Source organism: Pelmatolapia mariae, linkage group LG4 (assembly GCF_036321145.2).
Source record: "Pelmatolapia mariae isolate MD_Pm_ZW linkage group LG4, Pm_UMD_F_2, whole genome shotgun sequence".
Classification (NCBI taxonomy): Eukaryota; Metazoa; Chordata; class Actinopteri; order Cichliformes; family Cichlidae; genus Pelmatolapia; species Pelmatolapia mariae.
The window spans coordinates 36,399,838-36,420,831 of record NC_086230.1 but is presented as its reverse complement, the minus strand read 5'-3'; the positions used below and the strand labels follow the sequence as shown (position 1 = coordinate 36,420,831).

At 46.1% G+C, this 20,994-nt stretch overlaps 1 protein-coding gene across 2 annotated transcripts; it reads left to right on the top strand.

Annotated features, from left to right (window-relative positions):
* The first annotated feature begins 265 nt into the window (after nt 1-265).
* On the top strand, nt 266-16,537 carry syngr1a (synaptogyrin 1a). Of its 2 annotated transcripts, none has more exons than XM_063472630.1 (4): nt 266-557; nt 7,332-7,569; nt 7,664-7,809; nt 15,101-16,537. In XM_063472630.1, exons 1-4 carry the CDS (start codon nt 456-458, stop codon nt 15,221-15,223), a joined length of 609 nt encoding a protein of 202 aa, XP_063328700.1. In that variant the 5' UTR covers nt 266-455; the 3' UTR covers nt 15,224-16,537. The 2 variants fall into 2 exon arrangements, with proteins under 2 accessions (XP_063328700.1, XP_063328701.1); XM_063472631.1 differs by lacking the exon at nt 15,101-16,537 and adding an exon at nt 8,040-8,389 and having other exon boundaries at nt 267-557.
* The last annotated feature ends 4,457 nt before the right edge of the window (nt 16,538-20,994 follow it).

Genomic DNA, 20,994 nt, shown 5'->3' with positions numbered 1-20,994 from the left:
GGACAATGAAGATGGGAGGTAGGAAGGAAGGAAGGAAGGAAAGAGGAGACAGACATGAGTAGTTTTCCGCCCTGAGTTCTGCCTCACAGGCAGCTCCTCCTCTCAGGCAGAGTAACGCCTCCTTCACTATGATTGGATGGCTGTGGCCTCTTCCTCTGATTGGTGCAGCGCATTGGCGGCGGTGCCCACCCTGTGAGTCGGTGCGGTTGGAGCTAAAGGCTGTTGTGCAGTGAGGGAGGATGAAGAGGATTACTGCAGATTACAGAGCAGTTTATAACAGCAGAGAAGAAGAAGAGAGAGGCACACCCAGACCAACTGAGCCCACTGGTCTGATTGGGCCTGTCTTGATGCAGTGAACTGGGACCAGTCTGTTTGAGACTAACTGGACTTGGCTGGGTTCTGGAGGGTTGAGGTGGACTGCAGTGGTCTGAGCTGGTCTGAGGAACAGGAAGTGGATGGACGGTTTCCAGGCGTACGGGGCGGGGAAGGCCGGCGGAGCGTTCGACCCTGCGACCTTCATCAGGCAGCCGCAGACCGTCGTGAGGATCCTGTGCTGGGTAAGTCCTGTGATGTCATAATTATGTCATAGATGGGTCTCTAAACAAACCAATCATTAGTGTTATGGACAAACCTGAGAGGTCTCACAGTGCCATCCAATCAGATCCAAGAAGCTGTGGTGTGACAGGCTCACCTGTTTATCTTAGAGCGTTCAGGTGAGTTTGACGATGTGGGCAACACATTCTCTTAGTCTCATCTGCTGAACGCACAGTCTCACAGCCGCTCTGGTGCCTGCCCCCCTCCCTGAATGCCTTCCTCTCAAAACATGTTCTCCAGCACGTGTTTTAAGCTCCCTCCAGCAGGTGGATGAATGTCTGACAGGTCAGAGTAAATCCAGCAAAGTTAGGCAGAAAAAATTCAAATGGAGTCCCGAATTGTCCAAATTCTGAATGAAGTCTGGGGTTTGACAGAACCTCTTAGATCTGTGGTTCTGATCCAGTTCAGGTGAGTCTGGGTCCACCTGGTCTGCTGATGTCCATCCTCCTCTGATGTGCCTCTGACCTGAGAGATGATGGAAGTAAAACTTCACAGATCAGCATCTTCACAAATGTCTGCCTGTTCTGATGTTTAAGTGATCAGCCTGTGTGTTAATGTGTGACTGAGTGGTTCTGGTTCTGGTCGGTTCTCTCTCTGTTTGGGGTCAGCTGCTGTCACTTTACTGGCTGCTGGGTCCTGAGAGTCCTGTGTGATTCAGTCATGAGATTGGTGTTAACATTCCTGAGGCTCAACACAAGACTGCTCAAACAAAACCTCACTGTTTGACTCTGCACCCACTCTGATTGGACAGCTCAGGAGAGAGACTGCCGTGATTGGATAGAAACATGCAGTCCTCCACGTCTCCATAGCGCAGGATGGAAGAGGTAATTGTGGAGCTGGGAGGTGTATGCTGCAGGGTAACAGCTGCTTGCTGGTTAAAGGTCACATGGAGCTAATTTAGGTCCAGCTGCACATGATTGGTTGGTTAAAAGCTGAAAACCTTCCTTTATTAACAGGTTTCTGATGTGAAATATTTGCAGATCTACAGACGCTATTCAAGGACCACAAATAAAACACTCTCCAAAACTGTGATCGTCTTTGTATAAATGTATTAAAGTGTGACAGGAGCCGTGTATCCACTCGAGCTGCATTTTTAATGACTGCAGTGCTTTCTTTGAGGAAATCATCAGACTACATGTGATCATGCCCACTCTGTGATCATGCCCACTCTGTGTGTGATCATGCCCACTCTGCCTCTAGAATTCAGCCATGACACAAAAACATCAAACCTTGATGCCAAGAACATACCGTCCTGTCCCTAAGTTAACTTTCATTTTACAACAGCAGTCAGGTCTCAGCTCAGGCGAGAAACAGGAACTGCTTCAGTCGGGCCTCAGAGCCATTCATAGCGCCGAACTGTTAACAGTGACCTGCTACTCACATCATAGTCAGATGATAATGGAGAGCTGATCCTGACTGATACCACGGATGATAACGTTTTCTCAGCTCACCTCAAACACTATCAAATCAAATCAAATCAGCTCAACAAACAGTTTGTCTCACAGTGTGCTGAAGCTAAAGTCCAGCTGTTTATTTGACAGGAACAGAAAAGACAGAGAGCTACGTTCACTCAGAGATGGAGAAAGATAAGAAAGAAGGACGGGAGAGGAAGCAGAGAGCTTAGAGTCAAAGGAAGGATGCTCATTTAAAGCTCACATGGAAGTCCTCATGTTGTTAAATCTGTACGTGTCACATGATGTTTGTTCATAAAGCTGCTGCTAAACAAACTGAGGCAGACTGACTGTTATTTAAAGGCTGCAGGTTAGTGCAGGATGAACAGGTGAGTCTGCTGCCCTGTGATGAACAGGTGAGTCTGCTCATGAGACAAACACACACAGTCTCCCACTAACAGTGAATCAGACCTCACAGCACCAAAACACAAACATGAGCAACCAGCAGGAGGCGCTGCAGGCCACCAGCAGCCAGTCACCAGAGCAACCAATCACAATCCAGATTCAAACCTGAAGCGTGGTTAGCTTGGTGCAGCAGCACGGGGTGCTGTGACTGCTTTAAAGCTTCTCTTTAAACCTAAACTTTTACTTGAGTAAAAAAGTTGCTTCAGTACTTAAACTTTTACTGGAGTATTTTTTAACACAGGTTCAAAATACTCCAGCAGCTCCAGCTGTACTTCTACTTAAATAAAGAATGGTTCTACTTTTGCCATCTCTGATAAAGGCAAATTCACACCAAGGAGTCCTGCTCTCAAAAACTGACATAGATAACTCTGTATGTGAAGCTGGATCTGAAAAAATAAGTGCTTAACATTTTTAAAACATGATTAGTGCCGTCTTGTGTTACAGCACAGTGTGACATCACTGGGTTGGTTGGTTGGTTGCTGCTAATAGACTTGCGTTATTTTATGTTCCAGTTTAGTAGATGTTTTTTCATTGCCTCACCAAACTCCTCCCACACCCGAGATTTTGCTTGGGACAGACCCCGGTCCACAGGACCTTCAACTCCATCTTCCGGTAAAGCTTCGGCAGCATTCCAAGGGAGACTGAGGACATTGAGTCCGAATGGACCATGTTCAGCACCTCCATTGCTGGAGCTGCTGCACTGAGCTGCGTCCACAAGGTGGTTGGTGCCTGTCGTGGTGGTAACCCCGGACCAGATGGTGGACACCAGAGATAAAGGAATCCATCAGGCAGAAGGAGCTGTATGGAGCTTGGTTAGCCTGTGGGACTTCGAAAGCAGTCGATAGGTACCGACAGGCCAAGCAGAAAGCGGCTCGGGCAGTGGCCAACGCAAAAACTCGGGTGTGGGAGGAGTTCGGTGAGGCCATGGAAAAAGACTTCCTGTGTGCCTCAAAGAATCCACCATTACTCTCTTTGAACCACTGGCCGTTTCTCAATTCTCAAGTACGCGAGTACGTACTCGCGTTCTCGGTGAGTACGTACTGGCCGAGAACGCGAGCACGGACTCGCGATTTGTACAATTGGAACACCAGCGTACGTGATGATGTCACAGGTCCGGAGTTTCTACTGCCGTCCCCTCTTAATTTAACTGTGAGTAACATGTTATGAAGCTTAACTTTAATCACAGCCAAACCGGTTTACTCAGGAACAAACAAAACACTGAAATAAACCAAACATTAACATTTAGATGTGATCTAAGTGACTTATATATCATTTTTAACCTCAGTAGTGAAACCTCTATTAATAAAAATAGTGTACATGTACATACGTGTACATACCTTAATAAAAACAAGCAGGTGAGATGTTAGAACGCTTCTATTTTTATTTTAGCGGACACTCAATACTAAATCAAATCAAATCACTTTTATTGTCACATCACATGTGCAGGTACACTGGTACAGTACATGTGAGTGAAATTCTTGTGTGCGAGCTTCACAAGCAACATGAGTTGTGCAAAATACAATAATGTAAAACAAGCAAAATATAAAAATGGCTAATCTAAAAAGTAATAAATATATGTACAACATGTAAAGGTATATACATTACTGAATGTGTATACTAAATATGTTTTTCTACGTGTGTGTGTTTGAGTGTGTATATAGTATGTATATACATGTTTTACAAATTAAATAAAGTAAACAATAAAATAAGATATATAAAATATACAGAGGTTGATATGTGCAAAACAGTGGTATTTATATACAGTATGGAGTGCATAATGTTGAAGTTCCAGTAGTGAGGGTGAGGTGTCTATGAAGTGTTCAGCAGTCTGATGGCCTGATGGAAAAAGCTGTCTCTCAGTCTGCTGGTACGGGACCGGATGCTGCAGAACCTCCTTCCTGATGGAAGTAGTCTGAACAGTTTATGGCTGGGGTGACTGGAGTCCTTGATGATCCTCCCCGCTTTCCTCAGGCACCGCTTCCTGTAGATGTCTTGGAGGGAGGGAAGCTCACCTCCAATTATCCGTTCAGAGCACCGCACTACTCTCTGGAGAGCTTTGCGGTTGTAAGCGGTGCTGTTGCCGTACCAGGTGGTGATGCATCCAGTGAGGATGCTCTCAATGGCACAGCGATAGAAGGTCCTGAGGATGCGGGGGCTCATGCCGAATCTTTTCAGTCTCCTGAGAAAGAAGAGGCGCTGCTGCGCCTTCTTCACTGTTTTGTTTATGTGTACTGACCACGTAAGATCCTCAGCCAGATGTACACCAAGGAAGCGGAAGCTGCTCACTCTCTCCACAGCGGCGCCGTTGATGGTGATGGGGGTGTGTACTCCTCTGCACCTCCGGAAGTCCACTATCAACTCCTTTGTCTTTGCGACGTTGAGGGTGAGATGGTTGTCTTGACACCAGTGGGTCAGGGCGCTGACCTCCTCCCTGTAGGCCGTCTCATCACCGTTGGTAATAAGACCCACCACTGTAGTGTCGTCCGCAAACTTCACAATGATGTTGGAGTTTCTAGTGGCCGTGCAGTCGTAGGTGTAGAGTGAGTACAAGAGAGGGCTCAGTACACACCCCTGTGGAGCACCAGTGTTCAGTGTGATGGGGGATGAGGTGGTGCTGCCCAGTCTGACCACTTGGCGTCTGTCAGACAGGAAGTTAAGGATCCAGCTGCAGAGGGAGCTGCTCAGTCCTAGATCCTGCAGTTTTGTCATGGCTGTGTGCAGGCAGGCACGGAGAAAGGACCCAAAATACAGGACTCAAAAACGCACAGCTTTATTGCTGAATAGCAACAGAACAGAACTAACCTAAACTGAGAAGAATAGAAAATAAAGCTTTTTGTGCTGAGGTGTTTTTTCTGTTATCAAACTGTTCTCCCACTAGGAGCTCAGTCTGAGTGGAGTTTTTTTTCTCCTCCTCTCTCCTCATGTTACATATTTTCGTTGTTTTTTCTTCCTATCAGCCTACCTTCTGACATGTCTCCCCAATGTGATGTTTGTGTAATGTTGGTCAGAAGGTTCCTTTGTAAGTGCGCATGCGCCATTAGCGTGCTGCCTGCTGTAACCCTAATTTCCCTCGGGATTAATAAAGTATATTGATTGATTGATTGATTGATTGATTGAATACGTTTAGATCCTCACACAGAGAGGCCGTGGTCTGCGGTGTGCTGGTTTTCCCTCTAAAGTCTGTGATCGTGTTTAGTCCCTGCCACATACTCCGAGGGTTGTCAAAATGTTGCTCCACCTTGTCCCTGTACTCACGTTTGGCTGCTTTGATCGTCTTCCGGAGTTGGTAATGTGCGTGTTTGTAGTCCGATGTGTTCGCGGAGGCAAAAGCGGTGCTCCGTGCCGCCAGTGCTGTGCGAACATCTCCGTTAATCCAGGGTTTTTGATTTGGGAAGGATTTAACTGTTCTGGATGGGACGACATCTTCCACGCATTTTCTGATAAATCCGCAGACTGAGTCTGTGTACTCATCAATGTCATTAGCAGCCACGTGAAACATTTCCCAGTCCGCGTGATCAAAACAGTCCCGCAGCGTAGACTCCGATTGGTCCGACCAACGGTGCACCGCCCTCAGGGTTGGAGCTTCCTGTTTCAGCTTCTGCCTGTAGGCGGGCAGGAGCAGGATGGAGCGGTGATCTGATTGGCCGAATGGGGCGCGGGGGAGGGCTTTGTATGCATCCCGGAAAGAGGTGTAGCAGTGGTCAAGAAGCCGGTCTCCACGAGTGTTGAAATGGATGTGTTGGTGTAGTTTTGGTGAGACTTTCTTCAGGTTACCCTTATTAAAGTCCCCGGTCGTGATAAACGCCGCCTCTGGGTGTGCGGTTTCCTCACTGCTGATCGCGCTGTACAGTTCCCTGAGTGCTCGGTCAGTGTCGGCTTGTGGGGGAATGTAAACCGCCGTAATAATCACTGCTGTGAATTCCCTCGGTAGCCAGAATGGCCGCATATAGACTATAGACAGCTGCTGGAGTTTCTTTAACCTAAGTGGTGAGAAGACTGCGAGCGGGGGGGGGGGGTGGTTGAAAACGATGTGCCGGGAGTCCGCTGTTGAGTTTTGGACGAAATGCATTCTGGGATATTTAGCTGTACCAAGTCCACACCGATGCACGCTCGATAAAACGGGCGGAGCGAGAACACATCCGGGACTTTTTCGCGTTCTCGGCTTGATGCGTACTTCGAATTGGAACAGTACTTGGTCTCCGACTGATGACGTATCACGAGTACACGAGAACGCAAGTACGCACAAGTACGCATATTGAGAAACGCCCACTGATCTCCCATTGGCTGTTCCCGCTGAAACTCTGTCTGCCCCCTGCTGTCCTCTGTTGATGGCCTGGTAATGGTTCCGTGTCTGCGTTTGCTTTTTTATTTATATATGTAATTTCATGCACGTGTGTATGTTGTTGGGTTCATTTTTGAGAGAGAAGACAAATATGCTTAAAGTGCATTTAAAAAAAATTATTAAGCAGATGAAGGTTCAAGATAGAAATGGCTGCTGTGTCTCGTTGGTCACTCAGGAGACCCCAAAGAAAGAAAGAGCCCCACACCCAGCCAGTAAACAGTGTTACTGCGGGTCACAGAAACAGAACGTTAACATGATTGGTCAAAACTGTTGAGCGTGGCCTTACGTCTGACATCGGCTCATGTTTCTTCTTCTGCGCCATTCTGGACAGCTCCTTATGTGGAGATGACACTCTCATTACCATGCCCCAAAAGGGAAATTCTGTTCATTTGGATGTAATGTTTTCAGAGGCAAAACGAAAAAATTATGAGATATATAGCCTTAAATAGAAAATTACACTCTAACAAGGTCAGTACACTTTGATCAGTAAAAGCTGTGTTTAAACTTGCTCATGAATAAACTTTACTTCCTTACTCCAGCTCTTCTCCATCGTCATCCTCGGCTGCGTTGCTAACGAGGGCTATGTCAACAGGCCAGAGGAGGTGGAGCCGTATTGCATCTTCAACCGCAACCAGAACGCCTGCAACTATGGCATCACCATGGGAACACTGGGGTTCCTATGCAGCGCTGCTTTCCTGGCACTGGATGTTTACTTCCCCCAGATCAGCGGCGTGAAGGACAGGAAGAAGGCCGTCATGGCTGACATCGTGGTGTCAGGTGAGTGTCCATCTCCCGTGCTTTGGAGTCGGTGGGATTAGGCATGTGTGTTTTGTGCATTTTGTTAAATGTGGTTCCTCCGTGATGTATGCAGCTCTATGGGCCTTCATCTGGTTTGTGGGCTTCTGTTTTCTGGCCAATCAGTGGCAGGTCTCTAAAAAAGAGGACAATCCTCTGAACGAAGGAGCCGACGCAGCGAGAGCCACCATTGTTTTCTCCTTCTTTTCCATCTTCACCTGGGTAAGTACGTGAAGGCTTCCACTGCTGCCACCTGCTGGTCAGACTACTGCACAAACACGTTTATTTAGAAATATTTAAACTCTTGCACATGTATAAGATATGTTGTGTACATGTAACAAACAACTCATATGATTCTGTTTCCTTCTGTTTCTGTTGTCGTATGTGTGTTGTGTCCCATGTCATGTGATGTGACGTGCCTCATGTCATGTGATGTGACGTGTTGTATGTAGGGAGGTCTCACTCTGCTGTCTCTGGAGCGTCTGAAGAGAGTCTCCTTTGAGGAAGAATACAACAAACTGTTCAGCCCTGCTCTTGCCTGAAACTCAAACCTTACTTGTCTCTTTTAGCCAATCAGGGACGAGCCTTCATGTGCTTCCTGTTTCCTCCTCATAGCTCAGTCTGGACTCTTATTCTAAGTGCCTTACTGTTGCTGCGGTAACAGAGTCATTCATGAACTATGTCGTGTGTTTTCTTTTTGCAGTGATGTCGTTGTGTGTGATGTGATATCACCATGTACTTTGGTGTATGAAGATGTAATAAAGTGACATTAAGATTAAAATATTAAAGTAGAAGCATGGTCCATGGAGAGACAATGGACTGCTCCCTGCTGCTGGCTGTCACCTGATCGGGTTTATGTGCAACACTAAAGAACAAACTTACTGTACTAAGCAAAACTCATTGTTAGGATAGCTAAGAATAGATGCGGTGATTTCTTGAAACCTGTGCAAACATACGTGGAATACAGTAAATGAGTTTGAATGATTGTAACGAGCTTGAAAGTGAATAGTTGGTGTGAGCAGCTTCATCCTTCAGCTCCATCTGAACTCTCTAAGCAGCTCTCTCATTTCTATGAGGATCTTCAGAAATAGTTCTCCAGGCTTCCTGAAGGACATCCAAAGCTCCTCTTTGGATGTTTCTGCCTTTTGTTCTCTGTCAGGGTGATTCCACGCTGCTTCGGTCATGAATATCTTTATTGTCCTTATAACACGTGCAATGAACAGAACAAGAATAGATATAAAAAAGGAAAAAGAATATAGTCAGATAAAATCATATATATATATATATATATATATATATATATATATATATATATATATATATATATTGATTGATTGATTGATAACACTTTATTCATCCCAAGGGAAATTGGGTTAGGGCTGCCAGCCGTGCCAGCGCCATCTTACCCTTCCGACCATACATACATTACACAATATATATAGAGAGACATATATAAACATATATATATATATGTGTGTGTGTGTGCTGTTTCTCCAAATTAGCACTGGGACCGCTGTTACCTTCATCCTCCACATATTCTCGAGTTCTCAGCCTGGCCTTCTTCCTCTTCTTATCCACCACTACCATGTTCGTTATGTTAGCCATCGCTGGTTTGTCCATCTGTATCTGGAAGTCCCATAGGTTCCTAGCACAGATGTTACAGATGTTTCTGTACACTATGCCGAACACTTGGTTATGGTGTTCCATGTATGCCCTGCCTGCTAGCATCTTGCACCCTGCTGTTATGTGCTGGATCGTCTCTGGGGCATCTTTACACAGCCTGCACCTGGGGTCTGCCTGGTGTGATAAACCCCAGCCTCTATTGATCTTGTACTTAGAGCTCCTCTGTAATATTCTGGATATTTATAATTGAGTTGTTTGTATATATTGGAGCTATTTCTTTTAATTTTTAAACTTTGTAATATATTGCAGTATTTAGTTCAATCTGTTACTTGTATTGTCTTGGAGCAACTGTAACCACATAATTCCCTTGTCCAGCCACTGGTAGGATTTCTGGATGTCAGCCACCTCCTCTATCTGCCGGTGGTACATTCCGTGCAGGGGCCTGTCCTTCCATGATGGCCCCTCCTCTTGCCCGTTGCTTCTTTTCTTTCTCCTGTTTCTTTCTTCGGTATTCACTGAACAGGTGGTCAGTAGTGGCCATCTTCCTGATGTACTCATGGAGTATAGTTGGATGGTAACGAAGAGAGGAAAGGGCAGTCAGAAATGAGCGGCCATCGAGGACACCTACAAGTACCTGAGAATCCCACAGGCAAAGGGGCAATCACAACCACTGCCTGCAGAGGGTCAGGCAAGTCCTGAGGAGTCAGCTGAAAGGTAACAACAAGATCTGGGCTATCAACACCTACACCCTGCCAGCGATCCTGCTGGGATATTAAGCTGGCCAAAGGAGGAGATGGAAGCCACTGACATCGAGACCAGGAAGCTCCTGACCATGCATGGAGGGTTTCACCCCAAGTCCAGCACCCTGAGGCTGTACGCTAAGCAGAAGGAAGGAGGCCGGGGACTGGTGAGTGTCAGCACCACAGTCCAGGATGAGACAACAAACATCCACGAGCACATCAGGAAGATGGCCCCAACCAATTGTGTGCTCAGTGAATACCTCAGGCAGCAGAAACCCAAGGAAGAGGAGGAGCCATCATGGAAGGACAGGCCCCTGCACGTATGTACCAGACAGAGGACAGATAGAGGACATCCAGAAATCCTACCAGTGGCTGGACAAAGCTGGACTGAAAGACAGCACGGAGGCACTAATCATGGCAGCACAGGAACAAGCTCTGAGTACAAGAATAGAATAGAATAGAATAGAATAATCCTTTAATTGTCCCACAAGGGGAAATTTGGTTGTATCAGCAGCAAGATCCATAGAGGCTGGGGTCTATCACACCAGGCAAGACCCCAGGCTGTGTAAAGATGCCCCAGAGACAATCCAGCATATAACAGCAGGGTGCAAGATGCTAGCAGGCAGGGCATACATGGAACGCCATAACCAAGTGGCCGGCATAGTATACAGAAACATCTGTGCCGAGTATAACCTGGAAGTTCCGAGGTCAAAATGGGAGACGCCCCCATTGTGATGGAGAATGACCGAGCTAAGATCCTGTGGGACTTCCAGATACAGACGGACAAAATGGTGGTGGCTAACCAACCGGACATAGTGGTGGTAGATAAACAGAAGAAGACGGCCGTAGTGATCGATGTAGCGGTTCCGAATGACAGCAATATCAGGAAGAAGGAACACGAGAAGCTGGAGAAATACCAAGGGCTCAGAGAAGAGCTCGAGAAGATGTGGAGGGTGAAGGTAACGGTGGAACATGCTTTATCCAAAGCTCACTCTCTGTGCATTCACTCGCTAATTTACATTCACAGCATTCACTCACTGCCTCTTTTGAGTTTCGCTAGCTTAGCTTTAACTGACTTGTTAGCACCATGGCTACTTCACCTGTCCCTGTTGCACTTTCCTGCTCATTGTGTCAGATGTTTAGTTACTCCTCGGCCTCCTTTAGCAGTAATGATACCTGTAACAAATGTAGCATATTTGCAGCTCTGGAGACCAGGATTACTGAATTGGAGACTCGGCTTCGCACCCTTCATTCACCCGTAGCTAGCCAGGCCCCTGTAGCTGGTGTACCCAAAGATAGCGTAGGCCCTGCTAGCTGTTCCCCGGCAGACCCCAAGCAGCTGGGGAAAGAGGGCGGCTGGGTGACGGTGAGGAGGAAGCATAGTCCTAAACAGAAGCCCCAGGTACACCACCAACCTGTTCATGTGTCTAACTGTTTTTCCCCACTCGGCGACACACCCGCCGGGGGTCAAACTCTGGTAATTGGTGATTCTGTTCTCAGACATGTGAAGCTAGAGACACCGACATGTGAAGCTAGAGACACCGGCAACCATAGTCAATTGTCTTCCAAGGGCCAGAGCAGGCGACATTGAAGGAAATTTAAAACTGCTGGCTAAGGGTAAACGTAAATACAGTAAAATTATAATTCATGTCGGCCGATTGACATAACACTTGGTTACATCAATTGGAGGTCACTAAAATCAATATTGAATCGGTGTGCAACTTTGCCAAAACAATGTCGGACTCTGTAGTTTTTCTGGTCCCCTCCCTCCCTGCTTCCTTTACATGTAAAGGAAGCACTTAAAACATGCGGTTATCCTAATTGGGCGTTTATAAAGTCAGCAAAGATGCACAGAAAAGAAGATCAGACACCAGTGAGGGAGGATAAGAAAGACAGACGCAACAACATTGTCATCGCCTATATAGCCGGTGTATCAGAGAAATTCAGGAGAGTTTTCTCCAAGCACGACATCCCAGTGTACTTCAGACCCAGCAACACACTCAGACAGAAACTGGTTCATTGGAGAGACCAAACAGCCACTTCACAAGCGCATGGCTCAACATAGAAGAGCCACCTCCATGGGACAAGACTCGGAGGTTCATCTGCATCTAAAGGACAAAGGTCACTCTTTCGAGGATGCCAATCTTCACATTTTGGACAGAGAGGACAGATGGTTTGAAGAGGAGTGAAAGGAGGGGCTATGCGCTTACCTGCTGCTCTCTGGCAGGTAGCTCCATGCCCTCCTGGGTTTTAAATGCACCTTACAACACACATGCATCAACACTACATATGAGCGGGTGGAGGGAGGTTTGGAGTCTTCTCACACCCCCGTTCTCTGCAGCCTGTTGGAGCGAGGGGGCTAGGAGGAGGAGTTGGCCGTCCGACTGGGGTCTGGAATGTGGGGCCTCCCTGCTGCTGCGGAGTCGGGGCGGTCTGCTTCTCTCCACCGCAGGGAAAAGGGTAACACCACCTGGGTCTGGGTGCAGTTTCCCCCTCCAGGGGCAAGGGTACCTAGACCCGGTTCTTAGAGTACGCTTGGGGGGTGTGATTGTGTGTACAGCGTCTCTTTATGTCTGTCTCCACGTTGGTTGAGTGCTGAGTAATTGTATATGAGAGCATGAGGGTGGGAATGGATGTTTGTATCTGTGTGTGCCTGTATGTCTGTGTCTATATGTCAGGTTGGGTATCAGACGCCATCTCTCTGGGGACATCTCAGGCCCTCCAAGGTATGGAGGACTATCTCCCCCCCACCACTCCCCCTGCCGGTGGCAGACGCCCTCAGACATCGGTGCGTTGGTGGTTCTTTGTGTCCGGGGGTGGGCGTCCAGGTACACACCGGCTCACTCCTGGTGGCTGCTTGTCGGGGCCTGGAGCCTGGGGCTCGCTCGGGCTCCTTCGGGGGTGGGGTGCCCTCGGCCTCTCGGCCTGGGGCTCGGTCACTCAGGCACAGCTGGCTGCCGGCAGAGCTCACGGGCACGTCACTGCAACCCCCCCTGGCTTCTGCTCCGCGGCTGCTGAGTGACCCCTCATCTGGGACTCTCCTCAGCTCTTTCTGGGATAGTGGCGCGGCTGCCCCTCTGTTGGTCTTCCTTGGTCTCTTGTGTTCTGGGGGCCTCTGGATGTCTGGAGTTTTGATCTCCTCCACACCTGCTTCATGCCCTGGAGGACGGGGCAGTGGCCCCCCCACACCCTCTAGCAGATCATTACATGAAGGAACCTTTTAAATACAAGCGCGCTCATGCTCACAGGTGTACACACGGGTGATCACACACACAAACTACACCCTTTTTGGCTCCTACCTCAAAGCACACTGTGCGCTGTCGATCTTACGTGCTGCACAATAATGTTTAATATTTAGTATTTACTGTTATATTCACATAGATCATCGTGATGGTGTTGTGTTTATTATATTGCTCTTTTTTTCTTCTTGTTTTCTCCTTTTTCTTTTTCAACAGGTGATCCAGGTGATTGATATGTGTTTTTCTTTCTGTTTGTTTTGTTGGTTTTTGGTTTTTGCCCTTTATCACCGTCCCTCTTCCCCGCTGTTTTTCTTTCCCCCAGTCAAGTCTGTCCCGTGTGTAGCAAGTGAAAATAAAATAAAATAAACAATAAAAGGTGAATCAAAAGACCATTACGGCAAGGCTGGGATGGTCCATTTGATAAAGTAAATCCGTTGGGCATCTTTCTTTGCCTTTAGACAATAAATCTGATGGCAAAAGAGCCAAACGGGACAGGCGGAAAAAAAAAGAAAAGAAAGGAGTGAAAGAAGCAATTTATGTCCACTGTGAGCGACCATCTTTGAACAGAGGCGGGGCTTACGACACCAACTGTCTACCATCTATAATCCAGTTTTGAGATCCTTCCCAGACGCCTTAACCCCCACTCACATCCTGGGCCAGCTGACCTCAGCAAATCACATGATAGGGTGGGGCCAGGTTTCACAATGAGCTCACCTGAAACCCTGGCTGATTGTGACCTACACCCATTTTCACACCTTGGCTCATGTGATTAGGTAGAGGATCATCACGGGGTCCTTTTGTCCCTCTTTGGGGGGGAAACTCCCACGGGATTTAAACCTGGGACTCTCCACAATTTTACCCTAGAACTGAAGAAGCTTCTCAGATGAGAGGAGAAACGTCTTCAAGCAACTTAAAGAAGCCCAGACACTTGTCTTTCCAAGCTCCTTAGACTACGATGACCTGGATGACTGAGAACCTTCACAGACATGTTCTCCTTAAATTGCTGGCTGTCTGAGTGGTGTCCCAGAAACGATGTGGGCTTCATAGATAATTGGCAAACCTTCTGGAGGAAACCTGGTCTTGTTAGGAGAGACGGCATCCATCCCCCTTTGGATGGAGCAGCTCTCATTTCTAGAAATATGGACCAATTTATTAAACCCCCCAAAATATGACTATCCAGAGTTGGGACCAGGAAGCAGAGTTGCAGTCTTACACGCCTCTCTGCAGCTTCTCTCCTCCTGCTACCCCCCCAAAAACCCATCTCCATAGAGACTGTGTCAGCTCCCAAAAAGACAAAAAACAAACTAAAAACCAACAACAAACAACTTAAACATAAAAAAAATCACAAAGAAAGAACAATACAGAATCCACATCTGAACCAAAGAGTAAAACAGTGAAATGTGGATTATTAACCCTTTATTGACTGGCCCTTCAAATTTACCTGTAAAATGGGCCCGCCGGTGGGCCCATGGTCAATAAAGGGTTAAATATTAGGTCTCTCTCCTCCAAGTCTCTGTTAGTACATGACTTAATAATTGATCAACAAATCGATTTCCTCTGCCTTACAGAAACCTGGTTGCAGCAGGATGATTATGTTAGTTTAAATGAATCAACACCCCCGAGTCATTCTAACTACCAGAAACCTCGAAGCACAGGCCGAGGGGGCGGTGTGGCAGCAATTTTTCACACCAGCCTATTAATCAGCCAAAGACCCAGACAGACTTTAATTCATTTGAAAGCCTGATGCTTAGCCTCGTCCACCCCAGCTGTAAAACTCAGAAACCAGTCTTACTTGTTATCATCTATCATCCACCTGGGCCTTACAGAGTTTCTCTCTGATTTCTCAGACTTTTTATCTGACTATTGTGGGTGCTTTTAACAACCCCTAACATGCATGTTGTGTGTCTGCAGGTGCTGCAGAGCCTGCTTGCCATCCACAGGTTCAAACTGGGAGCCAACACCGTCATGTTCAACCAGGACTACATGGATCCTAATCCACACGAACCCATGGAGGCTGCACCCACGACTGAATAAATCCCTTCAGATGTGCTGGGTAGTTTTTGTTCGATGGATTTTTGTTCTTATGGTGCATTCAGGGACTCAACATAGACACTTTCATTGAAAGTGAGTTCATATTTAGAGTAGGATGATGAAACTACACCATTTCTGCTGAATTAGCAGCCAATCACACTCCAGAACATGAACAGAAGCAACATGGTCAGAAATTATCTAAATCCTCCACTTCCTGCTGAAAAATCACTACCACAATACAAGCAGCTTCACGACAAAAGGCTGATCTCAGTTACTAAACTTTTCAGAGACTTTTCTGCCCATTTTTAGCTTCAAAGCAGTCACAGCACCCCGTGCTGCTGCACCAAGCTAACCACTAGTGATGTGTTGGTCACGACGAAATGGATCTTAGAGCCGACTCTTTGAAGTGAACGACGCGAGCCGGCTCCTTATTGGGAGCCATGGTTTTTTTCTTCCTGTCTCTCTCTCTCTCTCTCACTTTTTTCCGCTTCACTCCGCACGCGAGCCTTGTGCTTTGTGCTGAGCAGAGGGGGGAGGGGCTGTAGTTACACTGGCAGTAGCACAGGAACAGAGCGGGAGGGAGAGAGAGAGAAAGAGAGCCAGGGACAACAACGTCACATTAGAAAGGTATAGTAATCATCCACAACTATTTTCATGATAAAGGATTCAGAAAGTGTATTCAGGCAGGCCCATATGACAGAGAATGTGCATCTTCTTTTTGTTTTCATATTTTGATTTATATTTAATTGTGTTGTGGTTTGTAGTGTTTTGTGTTGTTTCACTTTAAATTTGTTTAAAAGGAAAAAGCTGAAAATTTAAATAGTTAAAAGTTGAAATATAAATAGTTGTTTTTTGTATTTTATAATTGATTTATTACATTTTATGTGGAGTGAATAAATAAAAATATATTTCTCTCTTGTTGTTGTCCATGGCTCTCTTTCTCTCTCTGCTTTGTCTCTAGGGGCCACCGTATATATTTATATATATACACATAAATAAATAAAACCACAGGTTTTTTTACATTAGTAATTCCTTTTGTGCATAATTTTATATTGTTGTTGATAATAAATGAATTAAAGCAACAAAACAACCTGAAGAGCCGGCTGGGAGCTGAAAGAGCCGGTTCCCATCACTACTAACCACGCTTCAGGTTTGAATCTGGATTGTGATTGGTTGCTCTGGTGACTGACTGCTGGTGGCCTGCAGCGCCTCCTGCTGGTCGCTCATGTTTGTGTTTTGGTGCTGTGAGGTCTGATTCACTGTTAGTGGGAGACTGTGTGTGTTTGTCTCACAATAAACAAACAGAAACAAACTTTATGAAGTCTGCGATAACTTTATTGACCCTTATGTTTGTAAATAATGATCATGTGTTTTATCAGAGGTGGCAAAAGTACAGACTTTGTGTACTGAAGTAGACATACAGACACCTGGGTTAAAATACTCCAGTAAAACTTTAAGTACTGAAGCAACTTTTTACTCAAGTAAAAGTGACAAAGTACCAGCTCTGAAATGTACTCACAGTAAGAAAGTAAAAGCAGCTCCCTGAAGGACAATTCTACTGAGCATGTTTGTACAAAGGAAACTGAACCTGGTGCTGTAGTAATATAATCATCAAAGAATCCGAGTACAGGAGAATAGTAATATTATTCAAATCTACCTTCTCATTGTAAGGACTGTACTCAGCTTGAACCTGTTCTGCAGCACACCTGCAGGGACGCAGAAATAAACGTTCTGTCAGCACACGGCAGAGGGCGACCTGACCTCCACACCTGAACAGGAGCGTGAGTCTGAGCTCAGCAGGTGGAGGAACACTGAGATGTGTGGAGTGTCTCAGTGTGGGGAAGACATCAGCTGACCTGCTGCTCTTTGTGGATTGCACACCTGGATTCATCCAGATGTCAGCAGATGTTTCACAGCTGATGTCCGTCCTCTACACTGATACTACTCTGTTTATGTTAGACAGCCACTGTGCAGCAGTCACACTGTTCATCACAGGGCAGCAGACTCACCTGTTCATCACAGGGCAGCAGACTCACCTGTTCATCACAGGGCAGCAGACTCACCTGTTCATCACAGGGCAGCAAACTCACCTGTTCATCACAGGGCAGCAGACTCACCTGTTCATCACAGGGCAGCAGACTCACCTGTTCATCACAGGGCAGCAGACTCACCTGTTCATCACAGGGCAGCAGACTCACCTGTTTATCCTGCACTAACCTGCAGCCTTTAAATAACAGTCAGTCTGCCTCAGTTTGTTTAGCAGCAGCTTTATGAACAAACATCATGTGACACGTACAGATTTAACAACATGAGGACTTCCATGTGAGCTTTAAATGAGCATCCTTCCTTTGACTCTAAGCTCTCTGCTTCCTCTCCCGTCCTTCTTTCTTATCTTTCTCCATCTCTGAGTGAGCTGCATTTCAAATGACCTGACAGTTGAAAATGTGCCTCCCTTCATGCCTCCTCTTCTGTATTCTAAAGTACCACAAACACAGCTTACAGACACATTCAAACAGCCTACTTTAACCCCCCCGAGTATAAACTCTAGATGAACATCTATAACTGAGCAAAGAAAGTGATTAAATGTGTGTATATTTTTCGTTTTCCTGGCCCTGAGCAGTCTGATAATTCAGGTTAAGTTTAAAATGTATTGAGAGGTACTGAAGTGCAGCGATGCAGCATTTTCACATATTAAAGCTTGCAGCTCGCTGATTGTCTGATCCCTGCTGCGTCTCGTGGTGCTGTTGTTCAGATTCGGGGTTTTAGGTTTAGCATCTTAACTAACAATCGCACCACGTGGACACTGCAGCGTGACCACACAGCATAACTCCGCTGTCATTACTCTTGACCCACCTGTAGATAGTGTGATTGTAATCTGATTACAACGACAGCAAAGTCAATGTGTTGAGAGTTTTCTCACCTGTTTCCACCTGTCGGGTGCTGCCGGGCAGACAGAGGACGGACGCCTGACGGAGCTCTGTGACTCAGAGTCGGAGTCATCGCTGCGTCTGAGCAGTGAGACGAACATCTCTGACACTGTTGTACCATCCATCGCTGCAGACCACACCGGAGCGTTTATCCTGGATTCTGCTCCTGGCTCTGCCTTCCTGTCATCACCTGCTCTGACGTGACTTCAGTGAAAATTACACCTGCTGCTATTTTTAGCAGCACTGCTTCTGAAACATGCTGCGGCGCGTCTGGTGGGATCACAAGCACCGACCTGAGTCAGCGGCTATAATCACTACACCCCACACACATACATGTTTCAGTAACACGCCTGCATAAACACATGTGCGTGAATATGTCAGCGATGCATGTGTCGGGTGGTGAGTGGGGGTCCTTCAGTAGATCTGTGCTGTTCATTAAAACGACGAGTCATTTATTTCAGATCATTCCCTGCACCCAGGAGCTTCTGCGTTTGGAAGCGTTTGGATGACAACAAGTTTGGGATGAACTTTGCAGAGCGTCTCATGCTAACAACCATTAAAATCTGTCTTCCATCCACGGAGCTCTTCAAGGTCAACCTCATCATTTACAACCTACAAATTATGATGGTGTACTGTACAGCTCTTCTATCCACGCTCCTGTCATTGTATAGAGCTTTAAAATATCATGTCACATGTGACCTCTGACCTCTTCATCAAGGTCCGATAAGGTCAAACTTTCATGAAATGTCTTTTATCTTTGAAGCTGCTTAAAATTTGTCGTCTGTGTTTGTCACAACTGAGCAGCTGAGGTGTTGTGTCGTGGACCCAGAAGCAGACACGGCAGAGAAAACAAAGTAAAAGAAAAACGAGCCGTTTATTAAGGCTGATATCAAACAGACAACAAGGCGAGCTGGGGAAAAGTAAACTAAAACCTAAACTGGGATAAACTAAAACTAACTATGACATGGTACATGAACAGGAATCAGAACATGTGTATGCAAAAACTGTGACAAGAAACATGAACCTGAAGCAAAGCATGAAAGTAATCATGAGAGTTGAAGTCCATGACCTGATACAAACAGTCGACCCGACCCTGAACAGAGGGAGACAGAGGACTTAAAGGGTAATGAAGGAAGTGGAAACACCTGCGAAACACAATCGACACAAATGAACATGAACGCCACAGGGGAAGTAAAAATAAACACACTGAACACGGAAACACTAGAACCTTCAAAATAAAACAGGAAACATAATGGGACGTAGACATGACAACACACAGACATGAAACACATGACAGACTGGTGAGACACGCGCAGAGAGACACGTAGGGCGAGACGAAAACACGGACATAACTAAAGGTAAAACACAGAGGACAGGAAAAGAAACCAGGAGACAGAAGAAACATAAACTAGACTAAAGCTCAGCTAAGACCAGCTCACAATAATAACACTAGAACATTCTCCCAGCATATAATAAGCAATCACATACAAAACAACTCAAAAATGCTGGGTCACAGGCCCAGCCCCCTGACAGCGTTGGCATTATTTATGAAATGATGCTGGTATATGGTGATTCTAAATGTCTCATAGTGGTGTCACATTTGACCTCTGACCTCATGTTGACATTTAAGATCTGCTTTTTTTTTTCAAGTTGCCCCCAAAATGTGTTTTGTTGTTGTCAGATGCTGGGTGGGCGATGCTTTTTAAAAGGGGCCACATGACAAACCTGAGTTGTCGGAGTCATCCTGCTTGGCGTCTGTTTCCTCTCATTACGGTTGCCAACCGTCCCTTGAAAAACGGAATCGTTCCGTATTTAGAAACAAAAGTATTGAGCTGAAAAGGGACGTACTTTGTCAAATGGTTAAAAAAATAATTACACACACAAAAAAAGAGCTAAGAAATTCCCCACACTGGGAAGGGTGAAGACAATCGGGTCGCCCAGCCCTGGCCATGAGGCGTCCCTTATTTTTTTTTTCAGGGAGTTGGCAACCCTACATCTCATGCAAACGTGTCCGTTTTAATGAGTTGGTAATCAACAGAACAAGACTACAGTGGTGCTAGAAGCAGGAAACAGTGAAAACAATCATTATTTAATTTTTAATGTTTTAATCTTTGAAAAAAACAAAAAAATGAAGTTCGCAGTATATTAACAGGGATGACTGATTTCTAGTTCATTTTAAGAGTTCAGTGATAATAATCCAGTCTGTCTCAGGCGTGAACAAGGGCTCTAAAATCTGGTTGAAGGTCCCACCCGATGGTTGCTGGCATAGGCTCCAGCGCAGGGTTCCCCAGTCCCAGTCCTCGAGGGCCGGTGTCCTGCAATTCAATTCAATTCAATTCAATTTTATTTATATAGCGCCAAATCACAACAAAAGTCGCCTCAAGGCGCTTTATATTGTACAGTAGATAGCACAATAATAAATACAGAGAAAAACCCAACAATCATATCATATGACCCCCTATGAGCAAGCACTTTGGCGACAGTGGGAAGGAAAATCTCCCTTTTAACAGGAAGAAACCTCCGGCAGAACCAGGCTCAGGGAGGGGCGGCCATCTGCTGCGACCGGTTGGGGTGAAAGAAGGAAAACAGGATAAAGACATGCTGTGGACGAGAGACAGAGATTAATAACAGATATGATTCGATGCAGAGAGGTCTATTAACCATCTAAGGTTTTAGATGTGTCCTTGATCCATCACAGCTGATTTAAATGGATAAATGACCTTCTCAACATGTCTTGAAGTTCTCCAGAAGCCTGGTAATGAACTAATCACGTGATTTAGGTGTGTGGACCCAGGGTGAGATCTGAAACCTGCAGGACACCGGCCCTCGTGGACTGGGATTGGGGAC